Source organism: Emys orbicularis, chromosome 4 (genome assembly GCF_028017835.1).
Source record: "Emys orbicularis isolate rEmyOrb1 chromosome 4, rEmyOrb1.hap1, whole genome shotgun sequence".
In the NCBI taxonomy this organism is placed as follows: Eukaryota; Metazoa; Chordata; order Testudines; family Emydidae; genus Emys; species Emys orbicularis.
In genome coordinates this window covers 66,149,917-66,176,653 of record NC_088686.1, presented here as the reverse complement: position 1 = coordinate 66,176,653, position 26,737 = coordinate 66,149,917, and the positions used below count along the sequence as shown (strand labels likewise).

General features: G+C 45.7%; 1 protein-coding gene across 1 annotated transcript in view; it reads left to right on the top strand.

Moving 5' to 3' along the window:
* The window catches only part of UBR1 (ubiquitin protein ligase E3 component n-recognin 1), a 139,066-nt gene that overhangs the window by 112,112 nt on the left and 217 nt on the right, over positions 1-26,737 (top strand). The window contains exons 41-46 of the mRNA XM_065404224.1: positions 3,634-3,767; positions 9,640-9,748; positions 14,954-15,010; positions 15,582-15,659; positions 17,606-17,776; positions 26,363-26,464. Coding sequence (XP_065260296.1) covers positions 3,634-3,767; positions 9,640-9,748; positions 14,954-15,010; positions 15,582-15,659; positions 17,606-17,776; positions 26,363-26,464 — 651 coding nt within the window. The remainder of the gene's footprint in view (positions 1-3,633; positions 3,768-9,639; positions 9,749-14,953; positions 15,011-15,581; positions 15,660-17,605; positions 17,777-26,362; positions 26,465-26,737) is intronic.

Below are 26,737 nucleotides of genomic sequence, written 5' to 3'. Positions count from 1 at the left end.
GAACATGAAAACCACCTCCCAGATTGACCAGGGTCACTAGTCACTGCACTGGGTATGTGTCCTGATGCTGGACCTTACCCCGCCTCTGTACCCTGGTAAAGGTGACTGTCCTGTCCAATTACCAAGCCCCTTCCCCTCCTTCAGACAGACTGTCCTCCGAAAGAAAATCATGGAAACCGTAATTAACAGAAACGAATATTTTATTATGAACCACACAGGAAACGTGGGGGTTGAAACTTGCACGGGGGCTTCTGTGAGGTGTGTAGGAAAGGACTTTTGAAATTTTGGGGAATGAGAGCCTTCTAGTGCTAGAGCAGTCTGCAGGGGTTGACTGAAAGTTTTAACGGCCCTTGCCGCCCCTCCTTCTTTGTACTTTGGGTGAGGGGGGTGTGGGACTTGGTGGCGGGGGAGGGCGGTTAGAGAGAGACTGCAGCGGGGCTCTGTCCTCCTGCCTCCGGTCTTGCAGAACATCCACAAGGCGCCGGAGCGTGTCCGTTTGCTCCCTCATTAGTCCAAGCAGCTTTTCAGTAGCCTGCTGGTCCTCCTGTCGCCACCTCTCCTCCCGTTCCATGACTGCTCGGTGCATTTGTGACAAGTTCTCCCTCCACTGTGTCTGCTGGGCTGCCTGGGCTCGGGAGCAGCTCATTAGTTCTGAGAACATGTCCTCCCACGTCGTCTTCTTCCTCCTCCTAATCTGCGCTAGCCTCTGGGAGTGTGCTGACAGGCTGGGTTGGGAGACAGTCGCAGATGTGTCTGTGTGAATGGGAAAAATGGAGTGAATTCCTGAGACAGATAAATGAAGTTGTGTACAAAGAACCTAGTCTTTCTCTGTGAACAAGACCATGCACTGCACCTCTCACATGCGCACTCAGGACAAGGTCGAATTTTCGGCCCTCGCCTTCAGTGCCTGGGGTCTTGCAGTGGTCTTGCAGTTATCTGAGAAGCGTGGCAGGACACCTGAACTTCTGTAGCGTGCAATCATGGTAAGCCGTAGACTTCTGGCTGCTTAACACTGTACTAGTAGCACTGGCCTCCTTTCACATTGAAAGCAATGCCAGTCTCTGCTGCCAGCAATCAGGACAGCATGAACTATGCCCCTGTCCCACCCCCTCGCGGCTGTCCCAGGGAAAGATCCCTGTATGCTGCCCCTCTCCCTCCACCGCGTGGCTGTAAAGCAGTCCCAATACTAACATTCCCCTCCCTAATTCAAAGCAGGGCGTCATGAGCGACATCACCCTGCTGAGGATCTCGGAGTCCCAGAGGGAAAGGATGCTTCGAGAAAGCCTTCAGAAACCAGGGCCGTTTGCCGCCATGCTCTGCAGGGCAATGATACCAGAGTACCTGATGGTGTCGTGGCGCGGAAACGTGTCCTACCACGGAGGGCCCAATAAGATCGCCCTACCCAGGAACCTGATGAACAGGGTGGAAATGTACCTTCATGAGACCTACGAGGAGTTCTCCTATGGGGATTTCGCCTCTATCCCCGGCCATATTGACCGGATTTTCGCGTAGGTGCACTGGGACTAAAGAGTGGAGCGTCTTGGGTAGCAGAATCATGACTTACCGGACATTGTAAAAAAAATTTTAAATACTTGGGACTAAATTGTGAAGAGCCTAAGGCAGACAAATCATGAAAAACCCTTTGTTACTATTGTAAATATTCCAGTTTTTTTGCAGATTATTGTTTACATGTTTAAGCACTTTAGGAAAAAGCCATTGTTAATATTATAAATATTTCAGTTCTTGTAAAAATAAATGTTTAGATATTTAAAGCACTTACTGCTTGATCCTTCCCCTGATTCTGTCTCCGGGGTAAGGGATGGGGACGGTTGGTAGGGGATCTCGGTAAGGGTGATGAAGAGCTCCTGGCTGTCGGGGAAATCAGCGGTGCCAGCGCTGTCGACTGCCTCGTCCTCCTCATCTCCTTCTTCATCTTCCCCATCCGCTAACATGTCCGACGAGGAACCTGCCGCGGACAATATCCCATCCTCAGAGTCCACGGTTAGTGGTGGCGGACGCACCTAGGATGGAATGCAGTGCCTCGTAGAAACGGGATGTGTGGGGATGGGATCCGGAGCGTCCGTTTGCCTCTTTGGTTTTTTGGTAGCCTTGTCTCAGCTCCTTGATTTTCACGCGGCACTGCGTTGCATCCCGGCTGTATCCTCTCTCTGCCATGGCTTTAGAGATCTTCTCGTAGATCTTTGCATTCCGTCTTTTGGAGCGCAGCTCTGAAAGCACGGACTCATCGCCACACACAGCGATAAGATCCAAGACTTCCCTATCAGTCCATGCTGGGGCCCTCCTTCTATTAGATTGCACGGCCATCTCTGCTGGAGAGCTCTGCATCGTTGCCAGTGCTGCTGAGCTCGCCACGATGTCCAAACAGGAACTGAGATTCAAACTGCCCAGACAGGAAAAGGAATTCAAATTTTCCCAGGGCTTTTCCTGTGTGGCTGGTCAGAGCAGCCGAGCTCGGACTGCTGTCCAGAGCGTCAACAGAGTGGTGCACTTTGGGATAGCTCCCGGAGCTATTACCGTCGATTTCCATCCACACCTAGCCTAATTCGATATGGCCATTTCGAATTTAGCGCTACTCCTCTCGTTGGGGAGGAGTACAGAAGTCGAATTTAAGAGAGCTCTATGTCGAACTAAATAGCTTCGTGGTGTGGACGGGTGCAGGGTTAATTCGATGTAACGGCGCTAAATTCGACATAAAAGCCTAGTGTAGACCAGGCCTAAGATGATTTGAGGGGGTTTTGACAGAATTTCAAAAAGTTAAGTGTCTGCATATGAAAACCAATTCAATTTAAAAAAAAAAAAAAAATCATTGGCTTTCTGTAAGAAAAGGAAAACAATGATATGATTTAATTGCTGTATATGACATGCTTTGGAGCTGCCAACATCCTCCTCAATCCCAGGGAAAAAAAGTGAAGAAACTAAATGAAACCATCTTGAGCCAGTTTTTAGAGATGAACATCTGCTTGTTTTTAATAAAACTAAAAACACATTTGTAGAAACAATAGCAAGCACTTCAAGGATAACAAAGATGTTCTAAATAAATTTAACACTCATAAAATTAGAAACTAGGTCTTGGGGGCTGTGTCTGACTGAGGAGTTTAGGCAATTTCCTACTGTTGCGCTAACACTACTGCAGCTCCACCGGGATTAACAATGGTGGGAGCTAAGGATGTAAATAACGTTTTAAAAAAAAAAAAGTACACGTTTAAACCATTACAATTTTACCAGTTAAAAGTTTAACCGTTAGGCTCTGCTTCCTCCCCACATGCCCGGAGACTCCGCTCGCTGCTGGCCACGGGTCCGGCTGCTGGGACCCTGGGGGCAGGGTGGAGGGGATGGCAGCTGGGGGCGAGGCGGCAGCAGAGTCCCGCAGCCAGAGTTTAAATGTTAACCGGAATACCTTACCGATAAGACTGATGCTTATCGGTTAATCAATTTACTGGTTAACATTTTACATCCCTAGTGGGAGCACTAGCCATAGACCAACGCCCAGAACTGTTAGACAACATGGTGATAACCTTGTTTTGAAAATTGTCAAAAATCTTCAGTATAGTTATGGCCCAGGAGGGTATGTGGACTGAGCTTTTACAGATATTTCTGATTTGTGTGTTATAGCTGCTTTAGCCGTGATGTTCCAGGCTGGCATCTGTGGGACTGTGTTAAGAAAGGGATCACACCTTACCTTCGTTGTGCTGCTTTGTTTTTCCATTACATGCTGAGAGTGTCTCCACCTGAGGATCTGCTGTTAGGTAAGTAGAAGAGGGTAATAAGTTTAATTTTACTTACTTATTTTCCTTGTTGCATAGTGGAGTGCTTAAATGTTCAAGATACAAGGTATATATGTTTTTACAGTAACTTTTGAAGCATGTTCAAAATAGAACTATAATGATTTCTTAACATTAGTTATACCATTATAGTATTGCTTTAAAAAGAAAAAACGAAACAGTATATGTGGAAAGGATAAAAGCAAGGCGTTAGATCATCTAGGCATTGCCTGTATGGAAAAGTTTTTCTTTTAATATAAGCAAATGTGTGAATTTAAATTGGTCTAGTTATACTAAAGAATTTCAGCTTATGTCTCTTGGGAAGGAGTTTGAGGTATACTGAAAAAAGCCATCCTTATATCCAAAAAGTGTCCACATTTTGGATTATGTTAGTAGACCTGTTACTATAACCTGTGAGGCTTTCCCATATAGACTATCCCCTAAGAGGTGTGCAGATAGAGCAGAATGAAATCCAATAAAGAAGCTAGAAAGTAAGATTATCTTGTGTTATAAAAGTGCTGCCTCTCACTCTGAAGGATCCCAAAGCACTACACAAATGTTACATAGGGATTACATCATCCACCACTTAAATATAGTGAAACATGGCAACAATCTAAAAGCATGCAGCAGTGCCACACAGCATTTTGAAAAGAGGTGAAAAACGAAAGTGCTATAAACTATTGAAACTAAGTATAAAACCTTAAACTAATGATCCAGGTTTGAATTTGGCTAGGACACTGTGGTTAGCATGCTGCCCTACCACATGCTGATGCTTGTGAAAAACATTATATAATGCCTAGAAGTCAGGATCTCAGCTTTATGGTACATTCCGTTGCCTCCTAACACCAGTCTGGAGCACTGGTACTGTAGAAAGGAGTGTCCCCTGGTGAATCATTAGCATCATTTTCTGGGATCCCTAAGCATCACTGAGGGCTTTTCTGTATTGCAAGAGAATTCACTTTACGGGAGGGTGATTTCTAAAGACCGCTAACGTGCTGCACGTTAATTGGTCTGTGTAGACCCTGCCGGTGTGTGCCGAAGGTTCCATAGTGCATCTTAATGTAGTGCTGTTTGAAACAGTTAAAGCACACTAGGAAACCTTTTATGCGCACCAGCAGAGTCTACACCAACCAATTAATGGGCAACATGTTAATGTGCTACAGAAATCTTATCCCCCCATAGTGTACATTACCCTACTGTGTAGACAAGCCCTAAGAAATCTCCCAATCAAGTACAGATCTGACACAGCCTTGTTAGCCTGTAAATTCTGACTAGATCATAGCAAAATTGAATGATTGCAACCCAAAAACGTAATGAAATATATGATGATTAGAAACACAGTATAAAGTTCTTCTTTGAGTAGTGTCCCTATGGGTGCTCCAATATAGGTGTGTCTGTGTCCCTGTGCTGCTGATCGGAGAACTTTGGTAGCAGTGTCCATTGGGCCTACACATGCACTGTCTCTCCTTGTGCTGTGCCATGAGGCTAGTCAGCACGCGCGGGCTAACCCTCCTCAGTTCCTTCGTAACTGCCCATGACTAGAGACAGAGCCATTAGCAATCCTCTAAGACTAATTCTTCTCTTGTTTGCATTCACACTTAGTTTTCCACAGTTCTCATTATAGTTTTAATTATTTCTGTTTATTCCCACCCTTCCAAAAAAAACCCACTTCCTGCCTTTCCCCACTGGGGACCCTTCCCCTGAGTGGGGTACACCCACCTCTCTGGGCTTCAAGAAGCGCCGTACCTGTAATGAGGCAATCCCAGTTGTGGATAAGCACTCTCAGTGCATCCCCTGCCTCGTCAAGGACCACATACAGCAAAAGTGTACCCTCTGCCAGCAGCTCTGGTCAAGATCCCGCAAGGACAGAGAGCTCTGCCAAAAAATTCCCTTCATGGAGGCAGCTCTCCGACCTTAACTCCTGGCGGACGTGAGTCTTCCCCACAACCTTCAACTTCTAAGGCCAATAGGTCAAAGAAGCAGGCTGGTGACTCCTCTCACAAGTGTAAAGAGAGAGTGGGAAGTCCCCTAAGTAAGCTTAAAGATAGCCGCAAGCGATCACCATGTCGCTCAGTATCCTTGGCACCGTCAGCTCCAAGACCACAGTCCGGCACCCATGCCTCACCATAACCATCGGTAACCGGTAGTGCTGACAGGCCCCGTAGTGTTGCCCCTCTCCCAGGAAGTGGGTGGGAGGGGCAGGAAGTATAAAAGGTGGCCCAGGAAGCTCAGTAGGGAGGCAACCACTGGAGAGACTAGACGCCTCCTGTGGCCTCCCGAGCTGGGAAGTGGCGGAGGGTGCCGAGGGAGCAGAGGACTGGCCTGGGCCACCAGGGCCGCTAGCTGATTCAGACCTGGAGGAAGCATACAACTGGCCCAGACCACCAATGGACCAGACCCCGAAAGACTTGCTCATGGTCCCGAAAGCCGTCGTCAACCTCAACCCCTCCGCACGGCAACAGGTACACCAAGAAGGGGAGTGGCCCAGGGGTAACAGACCCGTCTGGCTGCAACGCTGACAGAGGGTGAGTCAGCGTGTTGCGGCGTGGATCCCCCTGCTAGGGCCCTGGGCCGGGACACAGTGGAGTGGGTGGGCCTGCGTCCCCCCTGCCACCCCAACGCGGGGGTGGCAGCCTCCCCTTCCCCAGGCCAGAAGCCTGAGCCTCAGACTCTGTGTTGCCCCGCCTTGATCCAGGGCCTGGGCTAATAGACTGTTTGTTTGCTGCTAAGCCTGCACGCAGGCCTGAACCCCAGACTCTTTGTTGCCCTGCCTTGATCCAGGGCTGGAGCCAATTGACTGTTTCCTACCCAGCCTGAGCACAGGCCTGGGCCCCAGCTACGAGTGGAGACCGCTTCGTTCCCAACGGCGGCCGACATATTAGTGATGTAGTGAGGTGGGGTGGCCTCCCGAAGACCCGGAGTGGGAGGGCCCCCGCACTGAGCCACTACAGCCCACAGATCCTTTGGGCATGAGCACCGAAGCTTTGGTACCAAGAGATAAGGGCAAGCACCCTAAGAAGACACTCCCGGTACTCGAGTCGTCCTTGGTACCACCAACGGCAGCCTGCCCAGCACCGGAAATACCAGTGCAGATAAGATCTCCATCTCCCTTGGCACCACCACCGGGAGCTTGGCACTGGCACAATTCCACCAAACCAGAGCCTTCTGCATGACAGATGCACCCGAGTCCCCGCCTCTCAGTACTGACATTGCAGCTCTGAGCCTTTACAGAGCACGGGATATCCCCGCAACCATGCCATGCCCCTCCGCTATCTACTGAGGGGTTGGACAGTGAGACAGAGGTGGTGGTCTCACAGTTCACCTCCCAAGCTCCATATGAGACCCAATACAAACAGGGTTGAGAATGTACCCACAGATGGTTCCACCACCACTGCCATCTTGGTACAGCCACCCATGGGCACCTCCACCAGGCCCTATGCAAACACAATGGCCATATTGGGACACTTGGGTGGCACACTAACAGCTGTCTCGTGAACTTCAAGCCTCGCCCGAGAACCCTCCCAGCACACTCCCTCGACCATGGCATTTAGGGCCTCAGGAGATGGAGGAACAAGAAGCTGGTACTGAGGAGGATGTCACACAAAAGGCCATATCCTCCTCCTCCCTGGACGAAGCAGTCATCCCTTCCCCACCTTCTCTGGTAGACGATTTCCCTCTTTTTCAGGAGCTGGTAAAGAGTATGGTGGACACTCCCCACGTGCTACTAGAGAAGGTCAAGAACACCCACCATCAGTTCCTTGATATCCTCCATTCTTCGTTGTCCTCAAAGATTGCCCTCCTAATTAGTGAAGCCATCTTAAACCTGGCTAAAATGGTGTGGCAAACCTTGGAATTGGCATCTCCGATGTGTAACGGACAAAAAATATGATGTCCCCAAATAGGAATCAGAGTTCCTTTTTTCTCTCACCGCCATCTAATTCTATAGTGGTGGACACTGTCAATTCCCATAGCCGACAGCACAAATCCAGGGCAATGCCCTACAACAGGGATTGGAAGCATCTTGATCTTTGACAGAAAGGCATATTCCTCAGCCACCTTACAATTCCGTATTGCCAACTATCAGACGCTCATGGCCAAATACAATTTATACAAACTACAACAAATCTCCCCAACATCCGCAACTCTTCCACACATCTTGGACTATGCTCTGACCCTTACAGTCAGGATTGTCCCTAAACTCTCTTAGGGTCCATCTAGCAGCTGTAGCATTCACCAATCTGTAGAGAGAGTTTCGGTGCTGTCACACCCAACCACTAAAAGGTTCTTCAAGGTTATAATAAACCTCTTCCCTCCAACCCAACAACTTCCTACCCCTATGTAGGACCTAAACCAGGTACTGAAAGTGCTGACTAGACCTTCCTTTGAACCCATGGCCACCTGTTCACTGATGTACCTGTCAATGAAAACGGCCTTCCCGATAGCTATTACCTTGGCCAGAGGAACAGGAGAGAGAGCAGCTCTGATGGTGCATCCCCCTTGCACAGTATTCTTTCCAGACAAGGTTACGCTCAGGCCACATCCAAAATTTATTCCCAAGGTAACCTCTCCGTTTCGCATGAATCAATTGATTCACCTGCCAATCTTCCAATCCCGCAAGACTCATCAAGACAACAGGGAGGCTATACTTCACACCCTAGATGTCAGGAGAGCCTTGGCTTTCTACCTTCATAGGACAAGAACCTTCAGGAAGTCCCCTAGACTTTTTCTATCCATTGTGGAAAGATCTAAGGGCTCAGCAATTAGTGATGTAGTGAGGTGGGGTGGCCTCCCGAAGACCCGGAGTGGGAGGGCCCCCGCACTGAGCCACTACAGCCCACAGATCCTACAGCCCAAAGACGCTCTAAGGGGTCTCAAATTGCATCAGACAGTGTGACCAAATTCACATGACCCCTCTAGATTTGATTCATACACAGTCCACAAGATCGATCTCCTCTTCTGTCGCCTTCTTCAAGAATGTCCCTTTCTCGGAGATCTGTAGAGTAGCAACATGGGGGTCAGTCCACACTTTTGCAGAACGTTATGCGATCTCTAAGGACACTGCCTCGGAAGCCATCTTCAGCTTGAGAGTACGGTTATCTATAATTGACCCAACTCTGAAGCCCCAGCCCTCCGAAAGGGATACTGCTTGGGAGTTACCTACAGTGGAGCACCCATAGGGACACTACTCGAAGAATAAGAAGTTGTTACTCACCTTGTGCAGTAACAATGGTTCTTTGAGATGTGTGTCTCTATGGGAGCTCCACAACCCACCCTCCTCCCCTCTTCTTCTGAGTTCTTGTCTATGTCTCTGTGGTAGAGAAGGATCAGAGGAGAGTTAGCCCGTGTGCGCTGACTAGCCTCGCGGCGCAGCATAAGGAGAGAGCGCACGTGTGGGCCCAGCGGACACTGCTATCAAAGTTTTCTGATCATCAGTACTACAGGTAAGCAAACATACCTATAGTGGAGCACCCATGGGGACACAATTCTCAGAGTCATCATTACTGTACAAGGTAAGTAACTTCTTCTTTTCATACTCAAATAGCAGAATCCTGCTGCTGTAATGTATGTACAATAAACTGTGTATTCTACAATAATCCTCAGCCAGATCCTCAACTAGTGTAAATTGGCGTAGCTCCATTTAAAGTCAGTGGCGCTACATCTAGTTACACTAGCTAAAAAGTTGCCCTAAATCTTTAAGATGGTCATATGAATAAGTTGTAAAAGGAATCAGAAGAATTCTGGTTTTCCATTATGTCTGCTGCTGATTGTGTGCCCTGTTCAGAAAGACCTTTAGGAGAATGGACTGGCTGAAACTGTTTGTTTGATGTATTTCTAATATTTCCTTCTTCTTTTGCAGTTTCCGAGGAAGAAGAGTTCAAGGCACTCTGTAGTTATCTATCTCTACCCACCAATCTGTTCCTGCTTTTCGAGGAATATTGGGGCACTGTAAGCCCCTTGCTCCAAAGGTACTTGATGGAGATGGGGGAGCGAATGGAACCATCCTTCCATTTTGTGATGGTTTTAAGGGAATTTCAGATGAAATTAGTGAGTAATTGGTTACGCGCTGACCAATACCATATTGCAGTTGCAAAAGAATTGGCTTGATGAACAGTGTGTGTATTGAACTACTTACAGAGTTTGGAATTAGGGGGAGATGGTCATGTAATCTCCACACCTGATTCTAATATTGACCAGAAAGAAAATTGAGAGAGCGAGAATACAGCCGTGGGTATAAGAATGGACATTAAGAGGAAAGATAGTGCCAATACCAATGATGCTAACAGTCAGGTAGGCGATATTAGCAGTAGAATGACTGTACCTAATTGGGTGAGGAAGCTGGGCAAAACTAAGCAGAAACAACTAAGGTGTTTGTACGCCAATGCAAGAAGCCTCGGTAACAAAATGGAGGAACTAGAACTACTGGTGCAGGAAGTGAAACCAGATATTATAGGGATAAGAGAAATCCGGTGCAATAGTAGTCATGACTGAATTACAGATATTGAAGGGTATGTGCTGTTCAGGAAAGACAGAAATAAAAATAAAGGTAGTGCAGTAGCATTGTATATTAGTGATGAGGTAGACCATAAAGAAATTAGAAGTGATAGAATGGATAACACAGAGTCTAATTGGGTCAAAATCACTTTGGGGAAAAAAAGCTACCAGAGGCTCTCCTGTGGTAGTGCATGGGGTATGTTACAGACTCCCCCAGGATCTGATTTGGATATGGATAGAGACCTTCTTAATATTTTTAATGCAATAAATACTACTGGGAATTGTGTGATTATGGAAAGGACAAGTGCTACTAGTCATAGTAGGGCCCAGATTTTCCTGGATGTGGTAGCTGACAGATTTCTTCACTAAAAAGTCACCAAATCTTTGATGCCACTTTAGATTTGGTATTGGTGAGTAGTGAGGATTTCATAGAAGAACTGGCTGTAGGGGACAACCTTGGTTTGAGTGATCATGAGTTAATTCAATTTAAACTCAATGGAAGGATAAACAAAAATAGATCTGCATCTAAGGACCTTGATTTCAAAAGGGAAAACTTTAAAACATTAAGGGAATTGATTAGGGAAGTGGATTGGACGGAAGAACTAAAGAATCTGAATGTGGAGGAGGCTTGGAATTAGTTGCTTCAACTTTGACTTAAAATATCTGAAGCCTGCATCCCAAGCAAGGGGAAGAAATGTGTAGGGAAGGATTGCAGACCAAATTCAATGAGCAGTCATCTCAAACAGGTTCTTAAGAGAAAGTAGAAAGCCTACAAGGAAAGGAAGTTGGGATGGATCAGCAAGGAAAGCTACCTCTTGGAGGTCAGGAAATGTAGGGAAAAAATGAGAACTGCCAAAAGCCAGGCAGAGTTGAACGTTGCAAAGGAAATTAAAATCAATAGTAAAAAGTTCTGTAGTCATATAAATAAAAAAAAAAACAAGGAAAAAAGAAGTGAGACCACTAAACACTGAAGTTGGGGTGGAGATTAAAGATAATCTAGGAATGGTCCAACACCTAAACGAATACTTTGCCTCAGTTTTTAATAAGGGTAATGAAGAGCTATGGGGTAGTGGCAGAGTGGCTAATGGAAATGAGGTTATGGAAGTAGAAATTACCACATTTGAGGTGGAAGTCAAACTCAAACAATTTAATGAGACTAAATTGGGAGGCCCAGATAATCTATATCCAAGAATATTAAAGGAACTGGAATATGAAATTGCAAGCCCAATAGCAGGGATTTGTAATGAATGTAAGCTCCAGGGGTCATACCCTGTGACTGGAGAATTTCTAATATAGTGCTTGTTTTTAAGAAGGGGAACAGAGAAAGGGAAGTGATCCAGGAAACTACCGGTCTGTTAGTTTCACCTCAATTGTATGCAAGGTCTTGGAACAAATTTTGAAAGAGAAAGTAGCTAAGGACATAGAAGTATCCAGTAATTGGGATAAAATACAACATGGTTTTACAAAAGGTAGATTATGCCAGACCAACTTGATTTTTTTTTTTTTCTGAGATGTGTTTTTTTGTGGGTTTTTTTTGTTTTTGTTTTTTTTTTAGACGCAATGGAATAGATCTAATTTTCAGATCTAGATCTAGATTTCAGTAAGGCATCTGATACAGTTCCAGATGTTGAAGTACATAAAAGTTTGTTACAAGAAGGAGGGAGAAAATTTGTTCTCCTTAACCTCTGAGGACAGGACAAGAAGGAATGGGCTTAAATTGCATCAAGGGTGGTTTAGGTTGGACATTAAGAAAAACTTCCTGACTATTAGGGTACTTAAGCACTGGAATTAATTGCTTAGGGAGCTTGTGGAATCTCCATCATTGGAGATTTTTAAGAGCAGGTTAGATAAACACTTGTCAGGGATGGTCTAGATAATACTTGTTCTGCTATGAGTGCAGAGGACTGGACTAGATGACCTCTCGAGGTCCCTTCCAATCCTATGATTCTATGGGAAATTATTAGTTAAATTGGAGAAGATGGGAATTAATATGAGAATTAAAATGTGGATAAGGAACTGACTAAAGGGATACTACAACGGGTCATGCTGAAAGAGGAACTCTCAGGTTGGAGGGAAGTAACTAGTGGGACCAATCTTACTTTAACATTTGTATTAATGACCTTGGCACAAAAAGTGGGAGTGTCCTAATAAAATTTGCAGATGACACAGTTTGTCTGTATAGCCAATACAGAGAAGGATCACAATATTATACAAGAATATTTGGACAACCTTGAAAACTAGTGTAATAGAAATGGGATGAAATTTAATAGTGCAAAGTGCAAGGTCATGCACTGAAGGACTAACAACAAGAATTTTTGCTATAAAATGGGGACTTATCAGTTGGAAGCGACAGAGGAGAAAGATCTGGGTGTATTAGTTGTTCACTGGATGACTATGAGTCGCCAATGTGATGCGGCTGTGAAAATGCTAATGCAGTCCTAGGATGCATCAGGCTAGGTATTTCCAGAAGAGACAGTGAAGTGTTAGTATCATTATACAGGGCACTGGTGAGACCTCATCTGGAATACTGTGTGCAATTCTTGTCTCCCATGTTTAAGACAGGGAAAACCTATCTTATGAGAAGAGACTCAAAGAGCTTGGCTTGGTTAGCCTAACCAAAAGAAGGCTATGGGGAGATATGATTGCTCTCTATAAATACATCAGAGAGATAAATAGCAAGGAGGGGGAGGAGTTATTTAAGTTAAACACCAGTGTTGACACAAGGACAGATGGATATAAACAGCTCATCAACAACCTTAGGTTTGAAATTAGATGAAGGTTTCTAACCATCAGAGGAGTGAAGTGCTTCTAAGGGGAGCAGTGGTGGCAAAAAACCTAACTAGCATCAAGACTGAGCTTGATAAGTTTATGAGTGGTATGATGAAGTGGTGTGGTATGATGAAACTACCTACAATGGCATGTAGCCGATCTGCGACTGCTAGTAGCAAATAACCCCAACAGCCGGTGATGGGACTCTAGAGGGGAAGGCTCTGATTTACTTCAGAGAATTCTTTCCCAGGTATCTGGCTGGTAGGTCTTGCCAAAATGCTCGTGGTCCAACTAAGCTATATTTGGGGTCAGGAAGGACTTTTCCCCTGGGTCAGATTAGCAGAGACCCTGTGGGGTGGTTTACCTTCCTCTGCAGCATGGGGCACAGGTCGCTTCAGGTTTTAAACAAGTGTAAATGGTGGATTTTCTGTAACTTGAAGTCTTTAAATCAGGATGTGAGGACTTCAGTAGCTCAGCCAGAGGTTATGGGTCTATTACAGGAGTGGGTGGGTGATGTTCCGTGGCCTGCAATGTGCAGGAGGTTAGACTAGATGTCCCTTCTGACTAAGCAGTTTGAATATCTTAGAATAATTTATCATGGCTGTATTAAACCAAAATAAATGACTCATTTGGAATTGGTGCAGATAGAGGGGATTGCGATCAGCATTCATGAAGGAAGTTATCCTGGAGTGTTGCTTTTGTGTTATACGATTCCTTGCTCATTGGTCTGTCTTCTCAGCCCTATCTGCCCCCAGGACAGGCACCGACTATGATGGTATCTGAAAGCAGGGTTCTTAGTCTGACATAAAGTATAACCTGCCAGTTCTAGCTTTGGGCTATATCTCACTGATTTCGAAAACAGAGTCTGATTAGGTGCCGTAGTTGACCTACTAGTTAAAAGTAGGGTATTACCCCAACAATATGGATGTAGAAATCTATCTGTAAAGGAGGGATTGGTTAAAACTAAGAAAAACTACTTAAACTTCCATATCACTGTCTTGAAGAATGTCCACATTCAGCTGAGTCCACTACATGTAATATTAAAGTTAATATTTTGTTATAGTAATATAACAAATATAATATAATATTTTATTATAGTAATTGGAGCCTATTGATTCCAACCTTCTGTCTTAATACTGCCTCCGATTATCCCCAGATATACTAAATATAATTTTGCTTCCTTTATTTGAAGAACAACCTCCAATAAGCAACTGGGTTTTTAAGTCCGTTAAGTGGTTGCTTATAAGGAAAAAAGGGGTGTGTGTGTGTGTGTGTGTGTGTGTGTGTGTGTGTGTGTGTGTGTGTGTGTGTGTGTGTGTTTATAAAATCAGTTGTTTTTGAGAAATGCCACTGATACACATCAGCTAAAATGACCAATTGCTGGAGGTCTCTCTTCTCTTCTGCTTCGTAGAAGTAATATAAAATAACTGTCTCAGCAAGAATACGAAAGCAGTCATTTCATTCCTGTGATTAGCAGCTTGGCAGTACAGTAGCTTACTACACTGTGTAGATGGATATGTTTTGCCATTATAAACATAAATACAGTAAACATTTTCAATGGTGCATTTAAAAAAAGTGTTTGAAAAGCAATCCCTAGAAGCAATAAATACTACATTTAAAATGTAGGATATTTTAATGTACAACCTTCATCAATAGGTATTCCAAGGGAAGCAGTGTGTGATAGTCCATGTTCACATTCTGAGAAAATCAGCATTTGCAGATGGTGCGAACGTCTTTTGTGTGTGTTTCATTCTGGTGAAATCTTTATAATTTGTGTTTTTAAAAATAGATTTCTCTCTTGCATAAACTTTCAAGATTTTTCACTACTTCTTTTTAGATTTGTGTAATTATGCTTATTAATTATATATAGTGTTCATACAATATAATCTGTGAATATTTGTCTGATACAGGTGGTGTGCTGACCCTGCTGTACTAAGTTTTCTGAAAGGGAAAAACATTTCAGTAAGGTTAGTTTCATTTTTTTCTGGGCTTTGTTTTTGATCTGTAACAGCTGAAGGAGCTGGGCTCTGGGTAGTTAAAGGAGGGCAAGTCTTGCAGTTAGGGATTCCTTGCTTCCTCTTGCACTTTGCCATAAACACACCCACCTCTTCAAATGACTTTACAGGATTCCTTTATCAAGACTAAACAATTACTATTCTCTCAGAACATCAAACATTTTACCACTCCACCCAGACATCAGCTTTTTTTCTGGGGTGGGCTAATGTAACAATTGGTAACATGAGATAACCTTCATTGGGTTGTAAAATATATGCCCATTCCATGCAAACTTAGTTTTCTTACCTTTGTTGTACATTTACTGTGGAAACGTTTCCTGTGTGGTTTGTCTTATACCCCTTATTTTGGCTGTTAGAGGTTGTGACATGATTCTAGGCCCTGGGAGTTTGAAAGAGAGGACAGGAAGTTTACTAGAGTGGTGAACTATTGGCAGTATGTGTCCATTCTGTTTGTTGTGATCTTGTGTGGCTGTATCCTTCTTTAATATTTTTTACAGTATTTCTTCTTCCACTCATTTACTAGATATCCAAGGAAAAGAAATAATTTGATAGAGCTTCCAGAAGACTACAGCTGCCTCCTGAATCAAGCCTCTCAGTTTAGGTAAAAAGTAGCAGTTTGATCTGCCTTCTTGTCAAGTGTTTTCTCCTTTTCATATTCTTGCAGTTAGTGTAACCCATGTGACACGTGGCAAAACAATTCTGGGATGGAAATCAAATGCTGCCACTTCACCAATCCAGGAACAACTGTTGTCTGTGATGTTCAAGTCTGGGAAGAGTATTGCAAAATTTGAAGTGAACATACTGTTTTGTTCCTAACCATTAATAACCAGCAGTCCATTTTAATTATGATGCTACTTACTTTACACATAATTACCATATATAAAACTATTACAGCTTAAAGCACTGACACACTTCAGTAAACAAATGTAGGTTTGATATAGCTGACAGTTGTTTTCACCATTGCCCACTCCAGGACCAGAGGTTTGGCACTGGCTTTTAATAGGAATACTGAACCTTTCCCACAGATGAAGTGTTGGTAGCAGAGAAGACAGAGTGAAAATATATCATTTCACTTTAATTATTCTTCCTGTGGAAAAGCATGGAAACATGGATATAGTCTAATGTGCTTTTTAATTCTTTCTAAAGAGAATTTTGCTCATGGAAGTTTGTTTTGTATTTTAACAGTAGTGAACTTAATGCTCATGAATGAACCACTGGTTTGATCTGTGAATAGTGAGGAATAAGGCACCGAGCAAGTTATGCTATGTCACCCTGCTAGTGCTGCTCCTGACCTACATCACATTACCCACTTTGGCATCCTAGTACTGTGCCTGTGTGTCAGTTTTGTTATTTGTATAAATGGGCTAGAATAACATCACTGAATTTACTTCCACTTTTGACTTGATTCAGTTCCTAATCCTGCATTTTCTCAGTTTTTAGTTTTAATAAGGCACATTTCTGGAATTGGGTATCTGCATTAATGATTTACTGAAGAGAGGTACATTATTCATGGAGAGGAGGAGGTTTTCTCACTCCATTCATGCTGATTTAATATGCATTTTAGCAGTCTTTGGATCCTGTTGGAGACTATACGCTGATGCAGCTTTCTCCTTTCATTTGTTTCCATTAAATACAGCAGGAGTTTCTCAATGTTTATAGTGTGATCCACATCTTAACAGAAAGATTGTTGCCGACCATTCCCTTCCATTCACAATTGCATGGGTCACCTTATCTGCCATTAGCAATTGAATAAGATCCCAATGGCAACTACAGCCATTGAGTACATGGGAAAACTAATAGGAAAATATTAAATGTAGTTTTAGTTGTGTTAGCAGTTAGGAAATGAAGAGGAGAATTAGGGTATGTCTACACCCAGCCGCTAGTTCGGCGGCTGGCAATCGAAGTTCTGGGTTCGACTTATCGCGTCTTGTCTGGACGTGATAAGTCGAACCAGGAAGTGCTCGCCGTCGACTGCGGTACTCCAGCTAGATGAGAGGAGTACCGCGGAGTCGATGGGGGAGCCTGCCTGCCGCGTGTGGACCAAGGTAAGTTCGAACTAAGGTACTTCGAACTTCAGCTACGTTATTCACGTAGCTGAAGTTGCGTACCTTAGTTCGATTTGGGGGTTTAGTGTAGACCAAGCCTTACTATCATGTGAACAGGCCTGGACTTGGAGCAATGCTTTGCAAGACCGTAGCTTGAGAACCTCTGGAACATCACTTGGTAGATGTAATGTTGGGAAAAATAATGTCCCATGTGATCACAAAATTGACAGTTACTTTAGAAAAGCTTTCATTGGATTTATACCAATTTCCCCCCCTCCCCAGCTGATCTATACTAGAGAGAAGCACCTCTTCCTTATGAAAAAAATTAGAACAAATTTTACCAGATAGTTTCTGAGGAAGCATTGTGATTGATGGTGCCTCTTTTCTGAAAAAGGCCTTCTGGTCAAAACAGCATAACTGACTCTTTTTTAAACTTTTCAATGTATTTGAAATAACTATTTTGGTTCCATACTGCACTTAATTACCACCTTTCCCTTTACAGGTGCCCACGGTCTTTTGACGATGAACGAAAGCACCCAGTGTTGTGCTTGTTCTGTGGCACCATGCTATGCTCCCAGAATACCTGCTGCCAGGAGTTGGTGAATGGGGAGGAGCTGGGAGCCTGTACCTCTCATGCTCTCCAGTGTGGCGCTGGAGTGTGTATGTTCCTCAAGTAGGTAACTGGCCAGTATGTAATTTTTTGCAGGGGAAAATAACTTAAGAAGGCCAGATGACACAGAAGGGCAAAAAACCTCATACTCTTTGGGACTGGGGAGAAAGAGCCAGCATTTTGACATACACTGTAGGCCAGTGGTTCTCAACCAGACTGCTGTACCCCTTTCAGGAGTCTGATTTCTCTTGTGTACCTGCAAGTTTCACCTCACTTAAAAACGACTTGCTTACAAAATCAGACAAAAAAATACAAAAGTGTCACAGCACACTATGACTGAAAAATTGCTTACTTTCTTCTTTTTACCATATAATTATAAATCAATTAGAATATAAATATTGTACTTACATTTCAGTGTATAGTATATAGAACACTATAAACTAGTCAGTCTGTATGAAATTTTAATTTGTACTGACTTCGCTAGTGCTTTTTATGTAACCTGTTGTGAAACCAGGCAAATATCTAGATGAGTTGATGTACCCCCTGGAAGACCTCTGCGTACCTCCAGGGGTACGAGAACCACTGCTCTAAGCCACCAAAAAGTTAAATCACCCTGCATTAAAACTGCAATGTTGGTCAATGGGTAGTGCTATAGTCTGCAGATGTCCAGTGCACCCTTTGTCATGTGTTTACAGAATACCACAAAGCCAATAAGTCTATATTAACCGTAACTACTTTTCAGGTAAAAAAACAAGTCTGTGCTGCAGGATCTTGCATTTGGCTTGCATTTTCAAAGTATCATAAGGGAGTTAGGCGCCCTACTCCTTTAGGCTCGTTAGAAAATCCTAGCCTTTTATGCATGTTTAGTGCCAAGTTGTTAGTGTATGTGACGGACAAATTACTTACACTTTTAAAAATGCAGCTTTTTCTGCATTGTTGAGTACTGTAAAGGGGCTAAATCTGATTTTTGTCTATTAATTTTGTTCTCTGTAGCTTAAAAATGGCTGAATTGATATTGGGGTGGGACCAACTTGTTCAGAGGGCTTGAGGCATGGGATCGAGTGGTTTTGGAGGGAGCAACATGCAAACCTTCTCTGAGTGGTTTGCTGTAGTGTGGAGCTCTTAAAGGGGAGAAATAACAGAACTCCAAGAGCATCTGGAGGAGGAAGAAATTATTTCCTGGAGGTTTCAAAACAAATTTAACTGGCATCCGAGCTTTTACCTCCTTGCACTGCACCGTCCCCAGAATCCAGTAACAGGCCTAGTATGAAGTACCAAGAAGAGGTTCCAGAACCAGAGCAACAGCCATTAGAAGAGATTCTACCTCTTCCGGTCTTGGCTTCCTCTCCAGATGAGGCTGTTTCATCTGGGATAACTTCACCTCCTCCTCCTGAGGATTTTAAAGTTTATCAGGAGTTGTTAAAGAAAGTGGCTGAAGACTTAAGTGTACAGGTCGAGGGGTTAGGGAGTCCTCACGTCACCTGGTGGCCAATCAACGAGGCTACACTAGAGCCTATAAAGCCTTTATGGCAGACTCCATCCACTTTGGCTCCCACCTCTAAAAGGGCAGAAAGAAAGTACAATGTACCCGCCCAATGTTTTGAGTACCTTTTAGACTCATCCACCTCTGGGCTCATCAGTCATCACAGCGACTAATGAGAGGGCATGACAGGAGCACCAGGCTGCCATGCACAAGTCAGAAGATGCTAAGAGGCAAGACCTATTCAGCAGAAAGATTTATTTGATGGGGGCTGCAACTGCATATTTCTAACCATCGGGCTCTGTTGGGGTGTATAATTTTAATTTGTGGGGCTCCATGGAGAAGTTCAGAGAGCTGCTCCTGGAGAACGGTAGCCAGGAATTCTCTCCCCTGGTCAATGAAGGCAGACTAGTCGCAAGAACGTCACTACAGGTGGGGCTGGATGCAGCAGACTCAGCAGATAGAAGCCATGGCTTCTGCAGTTGCCAAGCATAGATCTTCCTGGTTGCAGTCTTTTGGTCTTCCCTATGAAGTCCAGAATATTATCCAGGGCTTGCCATTTGAAGGTCCTTCTCTTATCTCAGACCGTCAGCAAGCTCCATTAATTTAAGGACTTTAGAGCCATCTTGAAGTCCATAGATCTGTACACACCTGCCCTGGTCAGGAAGCATTATTGGCCCCAGCAGACATACAGATATTCCATTTCTCCTTCTCAACAGGACCTGTCAAAAAAAGTGGTCCGGGGTTATATGCATAGGCCTCCCCATCCTGCTGCTTCAGCTCCAGCAGTGTTCCCTCTAATTTTTCCCACCCATGTGTGGAATGAATTTTGTTATGTGCACCAATATGGAGGTGATGTGTGACACATCACCTTCATATTGGTGCACATAACAAAAATCATGTGGTGGGGTGGGGCCGAGGGGTTCTTGTGGGAGGGGGCTCAGGGCTGGGCAGAGGCTTGGGGTGTGAGGGTATAAGGGCTCCGGCTGGGGGTGTGGGCTCTGGGGTGGGGCTGGGGATGAGGGGCTCAGGGCTGGGGCAGAAGGTTGGGTGCAGGGGTTGAGGGCTCCAGCTGGGAGTGCGGGCTCTGGGGTGGGGCTGGGGATGAGGCTTTGGGGTGCAGGAGGGTGCTCTGGGGCTATGCGGGGAGAGAGGATTCCCCCCAGCGCTTTCTCCCTGCAGCAGCACCTGGGCTGGGGGGGAGAGGCACCTGTCCCCGCTGCAGGAGGTCTGGAGCTGCAGGATAGGTGCCCCTCCCCCAGGCCCAGGCCAGGGGAAGGCCGCTCCTGGGGCCAGGCCACGCCTGGGGCTGGGACCAGGCCGCTCTGGCTGCAGCAAGTTGGGGCCGCAGGGTGAGTTGGGGCCAGGGGAGGGATGCCTCTGCCCCGGCCGCGGAAGGTCCCCGGGCGGGTTCCCTAAGTGCCTGTGTGGTGCTAAATAGGTTGCTGTGCAGCCGTGCAGCTTACAGGGAACTTAGGGCTCCAGCTCCGGGCCCTTCAAGATAGCCTGGAAGTGCAATCATTTGATGGTCAGCTGAGATTGACATACCAGTCTCCATCTTTTCAGAGCCAAACTACCTCACCTTTGCAAACCATCTGTCCCACTTTCACTGTGCTTGGTCCTGAGTTACTTCAGACCATATGGTCTTGAGCACTGTGGAAGTGGAATATACTCTCCAGTTTGTTTCTGCCCCTCCTCCCCCTTCCCTCCCCGTCCTTCAGGGACCACTCTCACAAGAAACTCCTTATTGAGGAAGTACAATAGCTCCTTCGCTTGGGAGCCATAGAGGAGGTTCCATGTAGTCCCAGAGGGAAGGGGTTTTATTCCAGGTATTTCCTAATCCTAAAAGTGAAGGGGGATTTCAGATCAATCTTAAACCTGCGTCCACTCAACAAATTTTTAAAAAAGATAAGTATCTCTGAGGGGTAGCCGTGTTAGTCTGGATCTGTAAAAAGCGACAAAGAGTCCTGTGGCACCTTATAGACCAGGGGTAGGCAACCTTTCAGAAGCGGTGTGCCGAGTCTTCATTTATTCTCTTTAATTTAAGGTTTCGCATGCCGGTAATACATGTTAACGTTTTTTAGAAGGTCTCTCTCTCTCTAAGTCTATATTATATAACTAAACTATTGTTGCATGTAAAGTAAACAAGGTTTTCAAAATGTTTAAGAAGCTTCATTTAAAATTAAATTAAAATGCTGATCTTACGCCGCCAGCCTGCTCAGCCCACAGCCAGCCTGGGGTTCTGTTCACCTAGGCCTGCAGTGGGCTGAGCGGGGCGACTCGAGGTCAGGGCAGAGGGCTGGGGTGTGTGTAGAGGTGCAGGGCAGAAGGCTGGGTGTTGGGGGGGACTCGAGGTCAGGGCAGAGGGCTGAGGGGGTGTAGAGGTGCAGGGCAAAAGGCTGGGTGTGGGGGGGGGTTCAGGGCAGACGGCTGGGGGTGTGTGGAGGTGCAGGGCAGAAGGCTGGGTGTTGGGGGGAGGTCAGGGCAGAGGGCTGGGGGGGTGGGGGTGCAGGGCAGAAGGCTGGGTGTTGGGGGGCAACTCAAGGTCAGGGCAGAGGGCTGGGGTGTGGGTGGAGGTGCAGGGCAGAAGGCTGGGTGTGGGGGGGGTTCAGGGCAGAGGGCTGGGGTGTGTGTGGAGGTGCAGGGCAGAAGGCTGGGTGTGGGGGGGTTCAGGGCAGAGGGCTGGGGTGTGTGTGGAGGTGCAGGGCACAAGGCTGGGTGTTGGGGGTGTTGGGAGGTGCAGGGCAGAAGGCTGAGTGTGTGCGGGGGGGGTCAGGGCAGAGGGCTGGGGTGCTTGGCTCGTGGGGGTGCTCCCAGCCCCCTGCCCTGAGCGGCTCATGGCAGGGGGCTGGGAGGGATATGCCCTGTTCCACCCCCTTCCCCCAGGCCCGTCCCTACCTCTGCCTCCTCTACGGAGCTGTGTGCACGCTGCCGCTCTTCCCCCTCCCCCTCGCAAGGGCCATCCAGGCAGGGAGAGGGAGGAGGAGGGGCAGAGGGGCCGGAACACACCAAGCTGTGGGAAGAAGCGGGGGAGGAGGGAAACTTGGCTGCCGCAGGACCAAGCTTCTGCCTCCTGCCCCCGCAGGGGAGAGCGGTGGGCGGGGGGGCTGAGTGGGGTGGGGGGCCGGGACCCCCCCCACACCCCCACCGCTCTCCCCTGCCGGGGCAGGAGGCAGAAGCTTGGTCCTGCCGCAGCCAAGCTTCCCTCCTCCCCCGCTTCTTCCCCCAGCGTGGCGCTTTCCGGCCCCTTCTCCTCTCACTGGCAGGCAGCGTGCCATTCAGAATCGGCTCGCGTGCCGTGTTTGGCATGCGTGCCGTAGGTTGCCGACCTCTGTTATAGACTAACAGACGTATTGGAGCATAAGCGTTCGTGGGTGAATACTCACTTCGTCAGATGAATGTAGTGGAAATTTCCAGAGGCAGGTATAAATATGCAAGCAAGAATCAGTCTAGAGATAATGAGGTTAGTTCTGCCCTACACCCCTGAACCCCCCACACACACCCAGCCCTCTGCCCTGACCCCTGAACCCCCCCACAGGTCTGGGTTCACGGCTGCCGGCCCCTTGCCAGCCGGCGTCCCAGCCGCAGGCCCCGTTCAGCCCGCTGCCGGCCCCGTTCAGCCCGCTGCCGGCCTAGGTGAACAGAACCCCAGGCTGGTGGCGTAAAATCAGCATTTTAATTTAATTTTAAATGAAGCTTTTTAAACATTTTGAAAACCTTGTTTATTTTACATACAACAATAGTTTAGTTATATAATATAGACTTGTAGAGAGAGACCTTCTAAAAAACTTTAAAATGTATTACTGGCACGCGAAACCTTAAATTAAAGTGAATAAATGAAGACTCGGCACACCACTTCTGAAAGGTTGCCTACCCCTGGTCTATAAGGTGCCACAGGACTCTTTGTCGCTTTTAAAAAAAGATAGTTTTGCATGATCATCCTAGCTTCTATTACCCCTTCCCTGGAATCTGGGGACTGGTATGTCATCCTCAACTTAAAAGATGCTATTTCCAGGTGATAATCAATCAAGGTCAGAGGAAGTGCCTCCAATTTCTGGTAAATCAAAATCATTACCACTTCACTGTACTGCTTTCAGCAAGTAAGCAGCTCCCAGAGTCTTTACAAAAGTCATGGCAGTAGTAGCTGCATTACTCTGAAGACTGGGAGTTCAGATTTACCTCTGTCTGGACAACTAGCTTGTAAGAGGCCAGTCTACATTGCAAGTACAGAACAGTCTTGACCTGATCCAATCAATGTTCAATGCAGTGTGATTGTTATTCAACACAGAAAAATCTCTCCTTTCCCAGGCCTGGAGGATAAAGTTTATAGGGGCTGTACTGGACTCCTCTCAAGCCAGGGCCTTTCTTCCAGTATCCAGATTCCGGGCAATCTGTTCAGTTGTTAGACTTTGAAGGCTTACCCCGTCACACCTGTACAAAACTGTTCGAGGTTTCCAGGTCATATGGCCCCTTCCACCTATCTTCACCTCCCTAGATCGGTGGACAAATTCTGCCAATGTATGTGTGGGCGTTCCGTTTACCCACCCACAGCCAACTCTCATGCTAGTGACAGATGCTTCTGATCTGGGGTGGTGAGCCCACCTGGATTCTCGACAGACCCAGAGTCTGTGGTCCTCAGAAGACTCAGCTTTACACATCAGTGTCAGAGAAATGAAACCTGTCAGCCTAGCATGCCAAGTATTTCTGTTGTAGATCAGCGGAAGCAGCTTGTTAGTCCTCACAGACAACACAATGGCAATGTTTTACCTCAACAAGCAACAGGGAGCCTGCTCTTCCTTGCTCTGTCCAGAAGCAACTTTACTCTGGGAGCTCTGTATTGCCAGCTTGATAGATCTAGAAGTATCTTACCTGCCAGGGATACAGAACAACCTATCAGGCCACCTGAACAGATCATTTACAAGTCACCACGAGTGATGTCTTTGCAAGGTGTGGCCAGGTACATCTTCCAGCAGTGGGGGCTTCCCCAGATAGACCTATTTGCAACAAAGTCCAACAGAAAGTGTCCACTAATTCTGCTCCCTACGGAGTCACAGTCCAGGTTCTATAACAGGTGATAAGCTTCTCTGTGCTTCTCCACCAATTCCATTCATTCACAAGGTGTTACTAAAGATAAGACAGGACCAGGCCAGAATCACACGTAGAGCCCCAGCATGGACCCATCAGCACAAGTTCTCCACTCTCCTGGCACTATCAGTGAAACTTCTAATTTCACTTCCTGGGAGATTAGGTCCAAGTCTAGTGGATCACAGTTGCCTACAGTCCTTTCACTTAACTGCAGGGATGCTCCATCGCTAGGCACTAGAGAGCAGGCCTACTTGAAAGACATTGAGATCCTGCTGAATAGCCGAAAGCCTTCTACAAGAGTAACTTGCCTCTGTCAATGGAAGTGTTTTTTCCATCTGTTCTCGCCAGTGTGGATTATCGCCGACAAGTTCTTCAGTTCAACATATTCTGGGCCTGAATTATTATACCTGAAACACAAAACCAGGTTTGGGGGCAAGTTCCTTCAAGGTACATAAAACAACTATTTCAGTACTCCATCCTAAAGTGGACAATCACTTTATTTTCTCTAATGATATGTCAATAAAGTTTTTAAAAGGCTTAGTCAAATTAAACCCTTAGATGCAAGATCAAGTTGCCCTGTGGGATCTAAACTTAGTATTGTCAAGATATATGGCTTCCCCATTAAAGCAACTAGCTACCCGCTTTCTGCTGCATCTATCAATTAAGGTGGCATTTTTGGTGGTCATTACCTCTGCCAGAAGAATAGGGGATCTGTGGGCATTAATGTGCATTAATGCCTTCGTATATGGTCTTCTTTTTTAAGGACCTGCATTCTCTCTCAAAGGTGGTTTCTTCTTTCCACATAAACCAGCCAATTTATTTGCCCGTAGTTTACCCAAAGCCACACATGAGCAAGGGAGAAGAGCATTTGCATACCTTGGACATGAGGAGAGCCTTAGCATTTTACCTGGACAGAACCAGACACTTTCTTAATCATCCCAACTGTTCATAGCAGTGGCAGACAGAAAAAGAGGTCAGTCTCCATCCAGAGAATTTCTTCCTGGATCGCATCCTGTGTACATATGTGCTATGACTTGGCTAATGTTGCTCTGCCTGATAGTGTCTCAGCTCATTCGGTGAGGTTGCAGTTGGCCTCAGCGGCCTTTCTAGCACAAGTTCCAGTTGTTGACATTTGTACAGCAGCAACCACCTCAGTCCACACATTTGAGCCACAGCACAGTGGGAGGCAAGACTCCAGAGAGGATGCTAGAGTTGGACAAGTTGTTCTCCAATCTTTATTGAAATAGACTCTGATCCCATCTCCTGTTCTTATGGCTTGTGAGTCACCAAGTTCAGAATGCATGTGTACAATCACTCGAAGAAAAATCAGTTATTAACCTGTTTTGTAACTGTTGTTGCACATGTCCATTCCATGACCCACCCTCTTGTCCCCCTCTACATCGAAGTTCCAGCAAGTAGGAACTGAGGGGGGGCTAAGGGCAGCTGTGCTCTTTATACCTGCATGCAGTGGTGCACTACAGCAGAGGGAGCTCGAGCTGCCCAACAGGTACCACTGAGGAATACGTTTGTGATGGCTGTGCAGTGGGCACACCAACACCCAAAAGTGTAATGGACATGTGCAGCACATCTTGAACAGTTACAGAACAGATAAGTAACCATTTTATTCTTATTGATGATAAGGCCCCTTGTGTCACGGGTATCTAATACAATACAATCACATATTTATTGCTTTTGTGAAAGTCTGTAAGGGCTTGTCTGAACACAAAGATTGAACCAGTTTAGCTCAAATAGATTTTAAAATTTATTTAGTTAAACTCTTGCAACCCCCTGAGTGCATGCTCCTTTATGTTGGTTTAGATCTGGATTATATCAGTTTAACTTTCAGCTAATTTACAGATGTAAACTAAACCAATATAAGCTAGATTTAAACAAATATAGGAGTGTTCACCCAGGGGGTTACACTAGTTTAACTAAATCTATTTAAAACAACACTTCTAGTTAAGCCAGTGCAACTTTGTGCGTAGACCTGTCAAAGTTTAAGCTTTCTTTAAGGTTGCTTATAAATAGTACCTGCAAAATGATATGGTTAATAATATTTTAAACGTGATTATTTTTGCCTTCAGAATCAGGGAGTGCAAAGTAGTCCTGATAGAAGGTAAAACCAGAGGCTGCTTATATCCTGCTCCCTATCTCGATGAATATGGAGAAACAGACCCAGGCTTGAAGTAAGTGCATGTTTAACTTTTTACTTGCTAGGAGTCTTAATTTTTTCCCCTTTCTTTGTTGTTCCCCTTATACTGCATGCAGTTCCTGCATAGTTCTGAGCAGCCCCATTTCTGATAGACCGGTGGTGAAAAATTGTTACCAATCACACTGTCATTCAGTATTTTCCATGGTTATTAGCACGGGTAGTTAATCTGGGACTGTTAATAGACACTTTGCCTAGACTTATTTGCACTTGACATTGTCATAGAGTCAACCAGGAAAGAGAGAAGAAA